General features: G+C 35.1%; 1 protein-coding gene across 2 annotated transcripts in view; it reads right to left on the bottom strand.

Annotated features, from left to right (window-relative positions):
• Positions 1-3029: 3029 nt before the first annotated feature.
• LOC119837125 (inactive dipeptidyl peptidase 10) overlaps positions 3030-17926 on the bottom strand; it is a 129337-nt gene continuing 114440 nt past the window's right edge. For both annotated transcript variants that reach the window (XM_038362630.1, XM_038362631.1), the window contains exons 7-19: positions 11640-11782; positions 11168-11310; positions 9546-9669; positions 9037-9272; positions 8639-8759; positions 8237-8369; positions 7505-7677; positions 6866-7008; positions 6021-6212; positions 5650-5807; positions 4874-5085; positions 4045-4220; positions 3030-3774 (exon numbers count right to left, since the gene is read on the bottom strand). In XM_038362630.1, the coding sequence (XP_038218558.1) occupies positions 4077-4220; positions 4874-5085; positions 5650-5807; positions 6021-6212; positions 6866-7008; positions 7505-7677; positions 8237-8369; positions 8639-8759; positions 9037-9272; positions 9546-9669; positions 11168-11310; positions 11640-11782 (1922 nt within the window). In that variant the 3' untranslated portion in view covers positions 3030-3774; positions 4045-4076. The remainder of the gene's footprint in view (positions 3775-4044; positions 4221-4873; positions 5086-5649; positions 5808-6020; positions 6213-6865; positions 7009-7504; positions 7678-8236; positions 8370-8638; positions 8760-9036; positions 9273-9545; positions 9670-11167; positions 11311-11639; positions 11783-17926) is intronic.

Below are 17926 nucleotides of genomic sequence, written 5' to 3'. Positions count from 1 at the left end.
TAACAATTTGTGCTTCATAACTCAAACATATTCACAACATCATTATAAATTAGGAGGAACCAACCATTTTATACTAGATTTTCTTCAAATGTCCCAAAAAAACCTAAATTTGTCAGCTTGCGCTGTCATGATCGACGAGTTAAAGATCAAACCTAAAAAAAATTCAATTGATCCTAAATCTTCAAAGTATAATTAAAATATCTTGATTTCTCCTAATTTATTTGCAGTAATGAAAAAAATGTTCTTATATAATTCAACACTTAACTATTGCAAATTTAAAGAACTCAAATAATTAACGAATCTAGCTTAAACGATATAGAACCATATTTTTGAAACATTTGAATTTCTATGAATTACAGACAAACATCGAAAGGCAAGAAATCACAATTTATGTGCGCTTATTTATTTACAATATAGAATTTAAATAAATAAATACTATTTTCAAATAGTATAAAATAATAATTACTGTGTATCTTATTTCAACCAAAGATTATTTAAAAGATTATCACAAAAACGTGTAAAACCAATTTCATTATTTTACTTAGCTAATGTGTTGATTTGAACACAAATAAATGAAACTACACATGTAAAATGGAACGAGACTCGTATTAATTTAGTTTCTTAACTTTTATTGCTGCAGTTAAAATTTTCGCAAGATGGCATCACATAAAACGTTTTGTGTTTTTTTTTTATAGTAAGATCAATTTTAATACAAAGTCTCTGATTTTAAACAATAGTATTTTTTATAAAGCATTATTGCAGTACAAGCACCAGATGGAGAAATTTCATTTTTTTTTTAAATCCGTAGTCTTTGGTCGCATTGCTAGAGTGAGATAGTGATACTAGGTGTAATCAAAAATGAGTAATAAATATTGTGAATAATACTGCAATGTCTAATCTAGTACCTAAGATATATTTGAAAATAACATTTGGCACTTAGGTTTTATATCTCACTTGGTTTTTGGAATAGTGAGTAATAAATAAATCAAATTCATTCCTTAAAAAGGAGTCGGTAGGCATTTAAATTAAAATACCATAAAGAAGAAGACGCAAATTAACTCATAAATTATTCAATGCAGATAAAAAAGAAAGTAGAGCATTCTACCAGTTTATAATTAGTGCACTATATAGATGCCATTCACGTAAAGATTATCGAATGTTACAAACCATATTAAACGTTTTCGTTTTCAATATTTAAGTTGCTTAACGGTTTCTAATCTTCTTTATAATGTATGTATTAAAGCATATTAAAATGATTGCTAAAATAAATTTACAATCAGTCTACTATATTTCATGCAATAATCTCAACCTGAGTAGCTTATTGATACAACTTACAACTTTTAAAATACAGATATAAGTATGCAATAAAAAGGTACTAAATTAGCATACAAATTATAATGATTAATGTGTGAATATTCCGCGTTAAAAAACTTTTATATCTAACAATTTATGTCTATTGTTAAGGCTAAGAATGTTTTGAAAATTTTTAATACACGGTCAAAATCTAGAGATTTCGTTTTACTGACGCGAGAGACGATCGTTATTAATTTAACAATAAAAATATTGCATTTGATATTTCAATACTATTAAAATTGGTGTTATAAGGTTTAAAATTTAATGATTTATAAAATAGTACGTGCCGATGGAAGAATGATTTAAAATTTTAATAATAATCTATTTATTGCTAGTATTTACTTAAAATATTTAAACGTGACTAGATTTATTAAAGCACTATAAGTTCTAATTTAAATTCACTAATTAGTCAAAAACTTTTCGAGATATTTAAATCGCTATTGGTCGTTACTAATATTAATTGTTATCTAAGGATATTAGTCGTTTACTAGATTCATGCAATTTATTAAATTTCATACCTAACTTTCATAAACCTACATTTGAAGTTAAAGCACGAAATCTAAATGAATAAAATTATTAATATTGTCTACATTTTGGTACAATCTCTTCTCCATACATACTTTTGGTTTATTGGTTAGGTACTGTATTTAAGACTATATACCTAAAACAATTGCAATTTGTTCTTTTACGTATTTGCTGTTTTGTGCATATGGCACCGCCAAAAACGATTTCATTATTTTTGTGAACACAGTTTTATATAATAAGAATAAACGCAGGAAAAACTACGTACTTAAAAACAAATAATTTGATGTATGTGTTTAAGTAACAAAATTAAAAAGAAAACAGTTTAATACCTAACGTAGCTAAACATTACTTATAATATGACAATAATGGTAATAATAATTGTTAGAACACTATTTATTACAAATTGAATTTAAGACACGCTATCTACTCAAAATGAGCTATATTTTACATCTGTACACATGTTTAGAAATAACACTTTACCGTTTTTTACTTTACCACTTGATTATCAAAGATAATTTCATATAGTATTAAGTTTGAACCAAACTGATTCTTTCTACACTAAGTATTTTTATGTTTGTGTCAAAAATCCCGCCAGATGTTAAGAGTACTTTTTTATTTAAGGCATTGAGCGAAGATTTGCCAGTCAAAGTACGACAGAAGGCGTGATTTTGTATTAAATTGCCTTGGTTAGAGAACTCTTTAGAATTATAATGTGTAGAAAAAACAAAAGATAAATTAAATTCACACTTCACAACGCCTAAAACGCACTTTTTATTTTCAGCTTGCAAACTGCGTTATAACAATTTCAAATTTCGTGAACATTAACGCTATATTATTCTAGAATCACAAAAATGATTGACTAAAGAACTATCAATTCCTTTATTAAATCACTAAATAGATCTATTAAATTTGCGAATATTTTACATGCGATAGATCAGACCTATCTTCTTTTTTAATACTAATTATTTAAGACAAAAGAAACAAAATCTTATATTATGATTTTCAAACTCTCATTTAGTTTATTTCTTTATTTGCAATTATTTAATAATGATGAGACAGAAATTTTTGCTTCGTAGATTTTTTACGAACAAATATTATATTCTGTCATTTCATTATTATATATATATATATATAGAAGAGACTAGAATTTTTAATGGAATTGCCCATTGAATAAAGAATGCATTAGCAATTTGGCCAGTTATGAATGTATTCGATTTGGAGGTATTGTCACTCTAATTTAAACGCCATGGATATGTTATGGTTGTTGTCGTTGTTGTTGAAAATCATAAAAATCCTTTTTATATTAGAACTTTCATGACTTATAATTTCAGTTTTCGACTTTTTCTGTAACTATTGACTAATTTTCTTCTGAACATCATCAAAAATTTTGAAACATTTTCATTATTTATTTTAGACATACATTATTATTGGGATAGCTCTCAACAGGGCTAAGAGTTCAGACACTTAAAATTTTAATGTCTCGTAATTTAGACACACATGCACTTCATCACACTCCATCACTCAACAGACGAATTTTTAATAATTTCAATAAAATTATTTTCTTACGGAGAAACTTCACCTTTTAGTTGTCATGATTCTTAAAAGTAAAGGATAAAAGTATCAATTTGACACAAGTACACAAGGCAGCAACATTTCTCATTCTCTGTGTCTAGACTACTTCCATGCTTAGAAACCTGATAAACTAGCACAATGGGCTACCCTAATTTTGCACTTGCTTGAGGAAGAGTATCACGAAACACGTTTCACAGAATGGTCGCATCTTAAACAAGTTTTCACTTAAATCACAAATCACATTGATGCGGCCCGGCAGTCGAGGAGATATGGAAAGAATTGTACTACAGGTTCTTCGATATAGTCTTTCGATTCTGGGATTACCTGAAATGTTAGGCGGTATTAATAAAGGAGCATAAATTTACATTGTATTTTGAAATTCCCTAAAAAACGTGATATCATTTACCAATGAGAAAGGCATTATTAAAATAGTTATAGTAATAATAATTTCACATTCTTTTTAAGCGGATTCTCTTCAATGAAGACTCAAACAATGCCTAAAATCTACCTACAAAAGTAGAGGTAGAATTCTACTATAAGATAGTACGCAAAATGATACGTTTGTGCAGCATTACGTGTAGTCAGTCGACTCACCAAGAGTACAGCTCCTCTTCCCCCCACGTGTCTCAGTCGAGGTTGCCGCCGTTCCGCAGCCCCGCCTTGGTCTCGGGCGGCACGAGCTTGCGGAAGCACTCGTCCAGGAACGTGGACATGCTGCGGTACACGTGCCGCCGCACGCCTGACAGGCTGTGGCCCTCGTCCGGGTAGATCTGTGGGGACACGATTGGGAAACATCTTGGGCAGATGAGATTGAATGGAGCCTCTAGCGGGGATAGCGCTTGGGAAAATAATTCGGAATTATCGTAGAATCGTAAAATTGCATTCAGTCTCGTCTGGGTAGATCTGTGGGGAAATGCTTGGTACATGTCATAGCTAGATGAGATAGTGCAGTGCTCTTAAAATTATAGATGGAAGAGTTCATGACGAAGGATGGAATGGTGAAAGATTTATGAGTATTTGCATCATCTTGGCATTATTTAAATAGAATAATAGTTAGTTACAAGTTTGGCAATCCAATGCTTATAGTTTTAAATCCTGTAAGTTGATGGCTTCTCTGTAATGCCGCATTTAACAGGTCGTCTGTGGCGTACCATGTAGTGTGGTATGGAAGTGCTATATTGCATTGATTAGTACACAAGATATGTATATGGGTGTATACTGGGTAATATACATTCCTTAATTTTTTTATTTCCAACACGTTTGCACAAACGGCCGACCCCTCGGTTTGCGCCCGGCATACGTTTGCCCTTGTCTGAGCTAAGCTTCCAAGAGCATGCATTCTACACATTGATTGACAGACAGAAAGGAAGAGAGAGAGCGAGAGAGAGAGAGAGAGAGTAGAGTAGAGTCCGGCGGCGCTGACCTGCAGGCGGAACATGGAGCCCTGGTCGGCGAGCGCGCGCGCGAGCGCCATGCTCTGCTGCAGGTGCACGCTGTGGTCGGCCGTGCCGTGCACGAGCAGCAGCATCTTGTCGCGCAGCGCCAGCGCCTGCTTGGTGACGTCGGCGTCCGCGTAACCGCGGTAGTTGCCCGTCGCGTTCGGGAACCCCATGTAGCGCTCCGCGTACGCTGACGCTGGTGCGCAATACACGTGTTTGTCGTTATTCGCTTTTTGGGTAAAATCACACTGCGTTGCGCAAACTCCAACATTTAATCATTCAATTCAACTCTCAGAAGCACTTTTGTAACATGATTGCATAGAGTAATCATTGGTCTAACCAAAGGTCCTACGGTCAACTACGACTTATAAGTGCTATATAAAATAATATAAAGAGTGATATTGGCTATATGTTATGTACCATAGACAAAGGGCGGACTGCTAGTGAACTATAATAATAATACAGTAGAATAATACAGTAACTATAATAATAATACAGTAGAATCTCGAGCGCGTCAGATTAATATAAGCGAAGGTAAGGTACCTTCGCTTATACCCATTACCCATTGATAAGATATCTGTTATTAGAAATAAGTCGTCTAATTTTTACATATTTTGCTCATGCGTCTGGATTTTAAAGTGTATATTTGTGTGTGTGTAGTTGTTTTATTTGTCACTTTCACGTACATATATGTGTATGTGTGTCTGACCGTACTAGCGAGAGGCGCATTCGCGTGATTGTGTGCGCGCGTTTGACTGACCGTAGTAGCGCCAGCGCACGATGGGCGCGACGGCGATGGCGCAGTGGAACACGTCGAGCGAGCTGGCGAGCGCGAGCGCGGCGAGGAAGCCGCCGTGCGCCGCGCCCCACACCGCCACGCGCCGCGCGTCCACGAAGTGCAGCGACTCGCGCAGGTACCTGCGCGCGCGCGTGCTCTTAGTATTCGCACTAAGTATCAACTGTACTATGTGCCACTCAGATGCATGACGTACAAATTGTAGTAGTCACAGAACTATTCGATATTTACTAAGTTATAACGTAGTTCGTTTAAACATTAGTAGCGGTAAAATAATTTTTATATATTATATGTCCACGATCATTTAGGTGCAGAGACCACAGTGAGACACTCACTCCGCGACCTCGAGCTGGTCCGCCAGCTCGACGGTGCCGAGGCGGCGGTGCAGCGCGTGGTGCGCGGCGAGCCCGCGGCCGCCGGCGCCGCGCGCGTCCACGCCCGCCACGATGGCGCCGCCCGACGCCGCCACCGAGCCCCAGTCCAGCGACCACTGCTCGGTGACCAGCTGCGTGCCCGGCACGCCGTCCCTGCAGAAAAAGGGGAATTGTTATTGTATTGCGATAGGTCACAGATAAAAAACCAAATAAATAAAATTATGTAAAAATATAGTAGTAAGTGTATAGGAGTCGGAAACTGTCAAGGTAAAACTATTGCCGACGCCGCACCTCTCGGATTTATTATTCTAAGCTATGCAATAACAAATCCCAGTATGTTAACAGGATACAAAATACAAGACAAGCATCAGTTTTATTTATTTACATAAAACTGATGCTTGTCTTTCAATTACCTTTGCACGACATCTATGCACAGATAATAAAAGGGACACTGTTACGTCACAGATAAAACAATGCAATTCTTTTGCATACTGTGTTCGCTCGAAGTACTTAACATTACATTTATTTTTCTTGTATTGTAAATATTACTGATAAATGTAACGTCCAGTTAGCGGACCAGATAACAAAAAAAAAGATATATAAAATAATGTATAATAAAATATCAGGAAAATCTTCTTTGATTTGTGTCGCTAGCGAAACAAATTTATGATGTTCTTTCGAGTTATACCACGGATAATATAGTCACATTTAAATCTACAAACATTCAATAATACAAAAAACAGTACTCAATCTATATGTACAATACTCAACTAATGAGCCTATTTCCAAATCAGCACAATACTCACACTTTGAGCACAAGCGGGTACTTGGTGACCTCGTCCTCCCGCAGGCCGGGCGGCAGCAGCAGGCGCACGCGCGCCGCGTGCCCGCTGGACAGCTGCACCGAGAACGTGCGCGGCGTCGGCAGCGCTATGCCTGATAGCTTCTCCTGTGTCATATATTACACCAGTAGAAGAGAGGAGGATTTTTCTTTTGGTCGAAGTCGGCAATGGAGCTGGTGGGTCGCCTGATGGTAAGCGCTACCACCGCCCATGAACATTTCGAGAGGCATAAAGTCTAATTACAGACCTTACACCTCTACAAATGGATTGCCGACTTAAAATTGGGCAGGGATTAAGAAAGGATTAACGAATGGACTGGGAAGGGTAAAGAAAAGGAAATGGGCCTCCGGCTCCCCCGCTAACCGAACAAACACCGACAAACTTATAGACATTATTTACCAGATTCAGATCGTAATGCTACTAACAATTTTAATTGCTTATGTCAGTCAAAGCTAATTCTCATTATATGCCCTATTCTATATTATCGTTTCAAATTGAAAGAAAGTAAAAAAGTGGTCTAATTGACAATCATTTCGACAACAACTTACGTCCCATAAATACTAAAATAAAACCCATCGGGCGTACTGTTATCAAACGAATTACCTTAACAGCTGTATTGTTCTCCAAGTGCATAATCAGTCTCGGCTCAGGCAGAGCTGTTTTATGTAAACTGGATATCGGCACTCCGGGCCCCAAGCATTCCAACACGAAGTACGCTGACGATGGACTGAAGTGAGCGTCGTGGAACAAGCACGGCAGGTTCTTGGGGATACCCTCTGATAAAAACGAAAATTTTAGGGAAATTCGAAAATTTAATAGAGTAAAATAAATTCCTGTTGTATTATAAAAAAATTTATTAATGAAAGAAAATGAAATGAAAGTATCCCGTAGGAATATCGGGGTAAAAAGTTGCCTATGTGTTATTCTAGTTGTACAGCTACCTACGTATCAAATTTATCAAAAAAAGTAACAAACATACATACACATACTCGTACACAAACATCCATCCACAACAATCTTCGCATTTATAATATTAGTAGGATAGGATAGGACAAAATGTAATTTCTCAAATGAAGAGAAAAAATGGCGACCACTCAGGATGTGTAGACTGCAGAAACTGCAATAACAGTATCAGCACTGAGTTTTAGCCAATTGCAATGCAATAGTTGTGTATTTAATACTTCCTTGCTTCCTTATTGAGATGTTCCTAGATAATCTTAAAGTAATTTACTTTCAATTACATCAGCTGATATGAGTAGCTTTTATTGTCCTGGATTATCAAGAATATATACGTTTTTTAAATGTATTATATCATAGCAATGATTAAAGACGCACCAATAGGTTTTTTCTTCTTCTTTTTGCTAGGAGTGGGGGAAGCTGGTAATTCTTCATCGGCGTCACTGTCCCACGAGCTATATAGATACGAAGCCAGGTTGCCGTAGTAGTCCAGGTTTATTGACGGCGAAGGCTATAAGAAAGTTAGTTACCAACACTTTTATTATTATTTGAGTAGGCTAGAAAGCACTCATATAAATTGAAGAAATAAAACAGTTTTAGATATTATCTGTTGTTTTTTAAATTCGAAAACTATTTAGTTAATTTTACAATAATATTTTGAAGATTCTTTTTCTATTTGTAAATTGGTACCTTCCAAGATTTATGACGATTTAGATTTTTGTCGAAAAAAAATTATTACGTATTAACGCGGGAGTTACCAGGGTACAGAGTTGTACATACATGAGACATACAGGTGACGCAGTAAGGTAGCTTATGAGGAGTGCCAGGGCGAGGTGCTTCTGACGACACCCGGTACAAATGCTGCTGACCTGGCTTGCCCTCTGGTATACCTAGGTAGTAACTGCGGATGCAATATCAGGTATCAAAATTTATGCACCCCAGTAAATCAGTATAGACTAGCATTTTCTGAATTTAATGTCCGTTGTCATACTTATTGGAGGTAGTATATATATTTTTAATAGAATAGGCTATTTGACAGATGAATGATGTTTTGCGCTCAAGCATTAATAAGTACGATAATGACAGATAATCGATAAAATGTTTTAATAATGATATCGTGCTCACTAAATTTTTTTGAATAACTTGAACCGGAACACAAATTAGCAATCACGACTTACACATGCTGATTAACATGGTCCCACGCCAGAAGCCGCACCACGTCAAAGCTACCATGTGTTAAGGGTAAAGCCCTGGGACCATGCGCGTTATGCTCTGAGCGGACAACGTGGCGGAAGAGGCCCGCGGGACCGTCCCGGACGGGCGCCAGTGTGACTAGGGCTCCGCCCCCGGCGGACCAGAGGGGCGCAGGGGCGGATTCCACCCAGCTTTCAGAACCTGATGATATTCTGTATACCTAGAATGGGGGAAATAGTGTATGAAAAGTGATCCTATGGTTATATGGATAGTATGTATGCTTAACATAAGCTCAAATAATACTTTAGTTGACTAAATTAAATTGTACAATATGACTTCAACAACACAGTTTCAACAATTTCAAATGTTGTTATAATGATTGTGTTAAAATCATCATTCAAGTGTTTAAAAATCGATCTAATTCAAACCACCGAATTCCTATGGTTCTGCAGCCTGAGCTCGAGTCTAAATAATCGTTGTCATTCCTTTTTACCTCTTGGCAGTACCACATGGGGCTCTTGCAGACCGACACCACGGAGAGATTCTGAAGCCTTGTGAGCCACACCACGCACACTTCCGTGAGTGACACCCATTGAGCGCTTGTGAAATAGTAGTCGCTGAAAATAGGTTTAATTAACTAAATATTACTGTAATTTGTGATGTTAACTTTTTAACATTGTATGACAATTTTTGATCATAAGCGAGCGAAAGATTCCTTCAGTTTCCCATAATCTTTATATTTCACGCAAAAAGTATCGAATACCTACATTAGAGAAACTCATAGATCCGATAATAATAGGGTCTCTGTTATGGCTCGTTAACTTAAGTTATGGACGTTTAAGGTCAATGGAGGGTATTTATAAAATGTCGAAATATTGTAAGCGTTAAGGGGACAATTGATTTTTATTGACTCCATTTTTTTGAAGACCTGCCGATCTCTTTGCTGAAGGGAATTAAGTCTTGGTTAAAAGTTTGTGCTTTTAACCATTCTCTTTGAATGATTCTACATAGAGTGCTATATTTTCAGTGTCGTGAAGTGGAGTCACCTTTATTATATTGTGTCTATATACAATAGCCGGGTAACCACCATAAGGCAAAGATCCATATAACCTTCTCGTATGCTTTTTGGGGAAAGTATCCTTATATTACTGAAGGGAGAAAATCTATTGTTGTATTGCCACGTCATTATCAGTAATTCATTAGTTATTAATTATAATTTGCACATTTCACACAAAAAAAGAGCAAAAATATACAATTTATTTCTTAGCGTTAACGAATACGCAATACATAGTAACATTCTTCACGACACCAGTAATGGAAAATGACGGTCCAGTTTTATAAATATAAAATGTAGCTTAGTTATCCTAATATTCCCAGAAACATCGAGAACAATTTAATCGTACAACGCGCCGCAAAAATCCACACATTAAAATAGTTGCTCAGCGTTAAACTGGTCCACATTTTTAAAACGTTTGCGGTCAGAACAAAACAAAGTTACACCCTGTTTTCGATGTTATTTGCAAAGGCTGGGATTAAACGCACCTCGGAGGCATTCCTTTGTTACGAATTATTTTATTTACGTTGGGTACCCTTCACTTGTAAAGCTATTGTGCTGGAAGGGCATTATTAGATTGTGTTAGAAAATAGTTTAACGCGAGTGGAGGTAATGTTATTATACCATTTTGTTAAAATTCTTTTAATTATGTGAAACAACGATTGACAATAATAATTTATATATACGTAGTATGTCGTATTCTGTACTTGGATTTACATATACTCCGATAATTTTATTGGTGTTAAAGAAGATAATCAAACATTTAGCTAACTACAAATTGTTTTTTACAGATATCTACTTTGTTATAAAAAAACTGAATTGATATAAAAATAAAAAGCAGATTGAATAGATGTTCATTGACGGCCAAATTGAATCGCGATTTTTTTGTGCGATTTATTTACATATATACATATACAGAGCTGTGTATATGTATATAGATTTATATACATATACACAGCTAATTGTACTGTCAAGTTTTCCAGACGAACATTATAACATTAGACCAGAACAATAAATTGCAACAAGTCATACAAAACTGTGTCTTCCTAATGAAAACTTACCCTTCCTCAAGAATAGCTTTCGGCGGAGACAGATGTCTCGTTCTTATATGCTTAGGATCCGCAATATCTGCCACAGTGAGTTTCACAACCGGGTTATTGGTCCCAGGCTTAGGATACCTAACACTTCTGATCTCCGGGTACGTCTGGGGGAAATGAAAATGTTAATTAATAATAAAGCAATAACAACAGATGATTTTGTATCTCCTAAAACGAAAATGCGATTTAATAATACCCAGTACACAAATTCTACCCCTGGATTTTCGCACATTGTTAGAACGTTCTAGAATTGAAGTAATTCAGAATTATATTGATTGTTCTGAATAGTAAACAGGTTATCATCTATACCAGATTATTACTACATCCAGATACCACAAAGCAACCAGCAAAAGGTTCACACAATATACGTGCTAGCAAAGGTATCAATTTACAACGGAATTTTAACTCAATGTAGGCGCTATAAAGTATAATTTACCTTGGCGGGATCATCTGTATCCAGGGCAGATCCGTACCAAGCGTACTTCTGTTCGTGCACCAAGGAATCGTTGAATGTTGCGTATAGCACCATGTGGCCATCAGCAGACATCCATAGCGCTGAACGGGATTTGAGAATCTCCTCTGCAATAAAGAATATAAGTGCGTATGAGATATGTAGCGGGAGTTAATTGTTTAATTAATAGCCTAGCCTCTTTATAGAATGGGACCGTCCATCAGCGACGTTAATGATGATATTCATGCAAGAGTTCGTTTATTTATTATATATATTTATCAGTAGTATTATTATACTTTTCTCTTTATTAACAGGAAAGATTTGTATGGAAGCTTGTTTAATGTTTTCACACAAAATCTTCTGATTTCAAATATTCTTTCGCAATTAGATTAAGCTGCAACTTAACTGAGTAACATAAGTTATATATGCACCATGGGCGAAGCCAGCAAGATGTTTTAGCAGCAAGATAGTTTAGTAATTAAAGACTCAGTCTCCCCGTAACCACGCTCGATGTAAAGTGTTCGCAACGTCGTGCTAAATAGTACAATGAATAAATCGCGTTTAAAATCCTTTAAAAAGTTTTTAATTTATAAATGTATAATACTCGTGTAAAATCAAACACAATAAAATAGTTTAGTAATATTTCTTTAAACAACCATTTAATCCTGCCACACATGGTAATGCAATTTCCAGCGACATTTGCTACGACCATAAACAGCCACACTAATATTATATAGTCTGTCCGATACATTTCATGGCTGAACCCCTTTCTTTCATTTCATTCACTAATGGACAGAATTCGTTGGGATGAAAAGTGTTGTTTTTGTTTGAAAATGTTTGAAAACCTTAAAAAAAGGGTCTAACAATTAACAACGGCTAACCAATATACAGCATACTGAACAACGTATGCGAATAGGTATTCCCTAATTATTCGGCTCGACCGACCATACATACGGGTTAATATCATAAATAATGAATATAGCTTATCTCAGCAACTTATACTGGTGTGGGGACCATTGGCATGATCAAATGTTTGTATTTTGACTAACTTTGGTACAGTGGTTAACTCATTAACGAAGACGGAGGAATCGACGGGTCCTGGATTCGATTCCCAGTGGAGACACAGAAGGCTGATTGTCCCTTGTCCATAATAATATCGATCAGTTAAACAGATGTAGCTATATCGTCTGCCATGTCCCACACTACATTTAAATTAAATGTTTGTATTTTACATAACTGTTTAAATTTCTCCTTTGTATTTTTTGGTGCTAAATACGTATGTATGTCAGAAATGTCTTTCAAACATAGGTTTATGTTTTCCTAGATATTTCATAATAAATAAAATAATTTATGGAAACTGAAACCAAAGCGATGTTTGAGTCGCGTAAATGAAATTACTTGGGACTAAACGGTGGCCTAAATTGAACGAGGACGTTTGTAAAGAAAATACAGTCTCCCCGTGACCACGCTCGCTGTAAAGTGTTCGAAACGTCGGGTTAATAATATAATGAATAAATCGCGTTTAAAATCCGTTGAAAAGTTTTTAATTTCTAAAAGAAAATACAATTCATAGTAAATACATTATTCATTAACGTGATAAACGGAAATATTAATCTACATTACTATTATAAAGAAAAACTTTTGTATTCTCGTATTATTGTATTTTTGCATGTTTGTAACCTGTTCACGCAATAACTAGTGGAGCGATTTAAATATTCTTTCATGATTAGAAAGGTGCGAGTTTACGCGACATAGGCTATATATGTAACACGGGCGAAGCCGGGGCGTAGACATACAAAAATACGTTTCCTCTTCATAACATTAGTGTGAAAAGGCAATTTATAAATTTTTAACAAAAACTTAAACGCCTTTAAATTGTCAGAACTACAGGAAATTTAAATTGGATCACATGGGAGACGCCAGCTTTCAAATTAAAAAGAATCATAAAATCAGTTCACCCAGTAAAAAGGTATAGGGTAAAAAACAGTCCATTTGACAACCTCCTCATTTTTTGGAGTCGAAAAATAGTAAGTATAAGAGTTTTAAGATTTATTACACTGTTTATTACTTACTACACTTAAGATAACACTGATTCTGTCAGCATACTTACGAAGTAGGAAAACATAATTCAGATTACAATCAATTACGAGTAAGTTATGCTTGTACGGTCTTCAAATTCATATATCCCAAACGTCACAAAAAGGAATAAAAATGGGCTATTACACTATACAGTAAAAAATGGCCTATTCTCCGATCAACTCAATGAAAAGATACATTAAATAAAACCTTTAATTCGCCTCACGAAATGCAAAGAAACGTTTTCAATTAAGCTTTCAAATGAAGCCCTAAGTGAGATGCTCGAATTAAAGTCTATAGAAATTGTATAGCTATAATTTTGAGACAATCTCGCATTTAGACATTCAAAAATATGTATTTTGCCGATGGTATTAAGGGATATATTCGAAAGCAGGTTTGATATTTTTTCAAAGTTGATCGCGTTACGGTTAATGCTGATCTATTGTGTTCGCCAAATAATTAGAACGCCGCAGCTATTCTGCTGCTAGGATTTAGGTAATCTAGGGCTTAAGTACAGCCGGGCTTAGGTTTTGCGTGGTCATGGTTGCCTATTCTACAATAGGTAATCATTTTAATGACATCGCATTACATATAGATGCCTGCGACTTCGTCTGCGTTGAAATTTATAGTTTTTACTGGAACCCTTTGTTGCTAATCTAAAAAAAAAGTCGTAGCTATTTCTTATAAAATGAATTCTATAAAACATACTAAAAGGGAGAAAGTTACTCTGAGATTGCTATTAGATGAAAAAAAACACATTTTACATTTAAACTACGAAAGTAACAAACTCTGTTTGACCGGCTCACCTGTTTCTTATGTTTAAAAAGTTGATCAGATTTGAATAAATTTGTATACAGATGACTAGTAGATCTTGACAATTTAGACAGAGTTTCCATTAAGAAAAACTATATATATATACAAGGATATAAGCATACATTGTTGTCTCCAGACAAAATTTGTACGTTTAAAATTATATATAAGTAAATGGAATGCCTACGTCATGAAGTGGCTCTCAACGAAACCACTAACTGAAGTAAGGCTTATAGCATAAGTATATATAAAATCGCATTAATTACACAAGCCCTTTAAATGTCGAAAGGCCTTTGTTTCCGTCGATTTCACCCATCGGCTCATAGAAATATTCGTTATTCAGTTATTTTTCGACAATGCCCATGTTTTTGTGTAAACATCTTTTGTTTACGCTACTAACTGCCTTTGTATTTGGAGTTTTCGCATCCAATTTGAATTTTCGACCGCTTTATTTATTATTGGATAAGGATTTAAAAGGTTTTGCGTTTAGTTTCTGCTATGAAAATTACTGGAATGCGTTAGTGCGGCTTTTTTTGTAATAGCGTGCAACTGAGCTGGTGGCTAGCTTGATGGTAAGCGAAGATTGAGGTTAAAGATACCGGCATCCAGCTCCTCCATTCAGCTGCTTGCTCAGGTGCGTCTGGTTCAATTCTTGTGTGCTCGACTTCCACACTCGACCCACAATGTGTGAGATAGCTGGGACTAATATTCAATTAACAATAATTATGTTGAAAACTAGGAGTTTACTTTTCAATTCATTGTCAAGTAAAATATAAACTTCAAGTTCCAAAAACATTTGTTTGTATTCCAGTAGATATTATGTACATCTGTTAATAATATTTATAATCTGTATCGGGGTCAGTGACGTCAATGACAACTGCATCGTAACCGTGACGTCACTGCGTAACTTGCCGTGCCAATAACGCGTACACAGTATGATTTAAAATAATCTTTATTTATATTGTAATTAATACGAAAATTCTGAACACTATGCGAAAAACTGTTACTCAAAGTGTGTCGTAAGTTTTTCAGACAAAAGCTATTATAAAACTATGAAAAAAGTCAACTAACTACAAAATTTTCAGGTTCAAATAGTGAATGATTTTGTTTGAGGGACGGCTGCCTGTTGCCAAAGTATTAAGTTTTTCTTTTATTGATTACAGCCACTTGTAAGATAATTTATGTATAACTTAGGAGAAACAATAACTTTGAAGAACCGAAAAGTAGCAAAATTTAAGGCGATACAAAACAATCTACCATGATGCTGATGAAATAAATGAAACAAAGGTTTATTAACGCTCACAAAAAAGTATACAAATAAAGAATAAATAAAATTATCAGACACTACCGTCCACTGAATCCCTCCATTCACATCGTTACTGAATAAATGTAGTTACGAAACAAAATTGACTTTTCACTTCACTCCTGCCCCAATTATAGTGGGTAATTGTATTTAAGCCGATTCAGGAAATGTGGAGATTCTGTTATTTTCAACCAACGTCCCAAAGATGAAGGTGGTTCTTAAATTGTTGTTATTTGGTCCCATTTTAGAATTTGGAGTGGTGAATTCCCTTCAGGACGTCGGTGACATTTTTGTAGAAAAGAATCGAATATAGTCATCAGACTGTGTTTTATTTTATTAATTTCTAATAATCTCAATTTATTATTTACTTTTAAATGGATTGAGTTGGAAATTTGTAAATTGTAATGTTTGTGGAGATGAAAAATATAACATATAACGATTGGATGTAACATGTTAAAATTATACTTCGTTTTTAATATATTGGACAGTGTATTGTTTGAATTATCTTATTTGTCAAAATAGCTAAATTACATCTATACTTATAAATAAATCGGCAATTGTGTTGCTAAGCGTAAAATTCGAGAATGGATCGACCAATTTGGCAATGTTTTTGTTAAGGACCAAATTCCATATGAAATAGAATAACGTACCACGCTTGAATCCGGGACAGATCACTAGTTTTATATAGTCTTGTATATATCGCCATTATCTATCAAAAAATGTACACCAATTATATCAAGTTGAACAGTTTGTTTGTTTGAATTTGCTAATCGGTTCGAATTCAAAAATTCTTCCTTGTTGAATAGTCCATTTATTATGAAAGGACTATAAGCTTATCTACAGCGTGTTTGAAACCGCGTGGTACAGCTAGTTTATAAATTAAATGCGATATTTATCAAACATCCTGTATACATCATCTGTTTAGTAAGTCCAATAAATTGCACAGCTGCCAGCTGGTGTTTATTTCAAAAGGTTCATTCACACCGATTAGCATTTTATCAAGCTTAGTCTTTCTGATACCTATCTACATGGACTCACGCATGGAGTTTTGAAGCATATTATTTTCAAACTCGGATATTGTTTCTAGTAGATCTTTTGAATCGTTTTGTATCCTATCCTACTTCCTACTAATCCTACTAGTTCAACTAATATTATAAATGCGAAAGTTTGTAAGGATGTGTGTGTGTTTGTTACTTTTTGCGTGATTGCAATGAAATTTAGTACGTAAACAGCTGGACAATTGGAATGGAAAAAAGTTGCCTATATGTTATAGGCAACTTTTTATCCCGATATTCCTACGGGACACGGACTTACGCGAGTGAAACCGCGGGGCGCAGCTAGTAGATTAATAACTACGATACACCACCGATTCGGGAAACAGATACTACGGGGAAAAAGGCGGCAAGAAACTCTATAGTTGCTACATAAGTTACATTTACATTTACAAGTACAAGTTACAGTTACATAAGCATTATATATAATCGTACTAATAACAATAAATGTGAAAGTTTGTTTGTTTGTTTGGATGTTTGTCCGTCAATCACGCTGAAACTACTGAACAGATTTTGATAAAATTTGATATTCAGACAGGGTATGAACTGACTTGGGTGATAAGACCGATTCAATGCACCCTTGGGATAAAACAGGATAAAACCGGGACGAGCGTCTAGTGTATCATAAACTTGTCATAAATAATCATAAATGACGTCCAAGTGCTGCCTTTTGGTTCTTAAGTGATAACTTTCCATGAATAAAATTATCTTTTATTTTGTATTAACTACTGCAACTAATACATTTTTAAAATGTATATAACTGAATATTTCTCAAAAATTCTGTTATCTATGGTATAGTTTATGGTATTATTTATTATCTGTGCATTACGCTAACATTTCAATTTCCGTTCAATGTATATATGATTGCAATAAACTAATTAGTTCATGTTTGACTGCGTCTCATTGCAGATGTATGTCATTTTCGCAATGCGCATAATTTGTTTCGGCTGTAATGGGCCGCGATAATTTATTATTCTGTACAATATATCATCTGTACACATGTCACGTTGCATTAAAATCTATCTACAGTC

Source organism: Zerene cesonia, chromosome 26, assembly GCF_012273895.1.
Source record: "Zerene cesonia ecotype Mississippi chromosome 26, Zerene_cesonia_1.1, whole genome shotgun sequence".
Classification (NCBI taxonomy): Eukaryota; Metazoa; Arthropoda; class Insecta; order Lepidoptera; family Pieridae; genus Zerene; species Zerene cesonia.
Note: the sequence above shows the minus strand (reverse complement) of the source record. Positions and strands in the feature narration are given on the sequence as shown.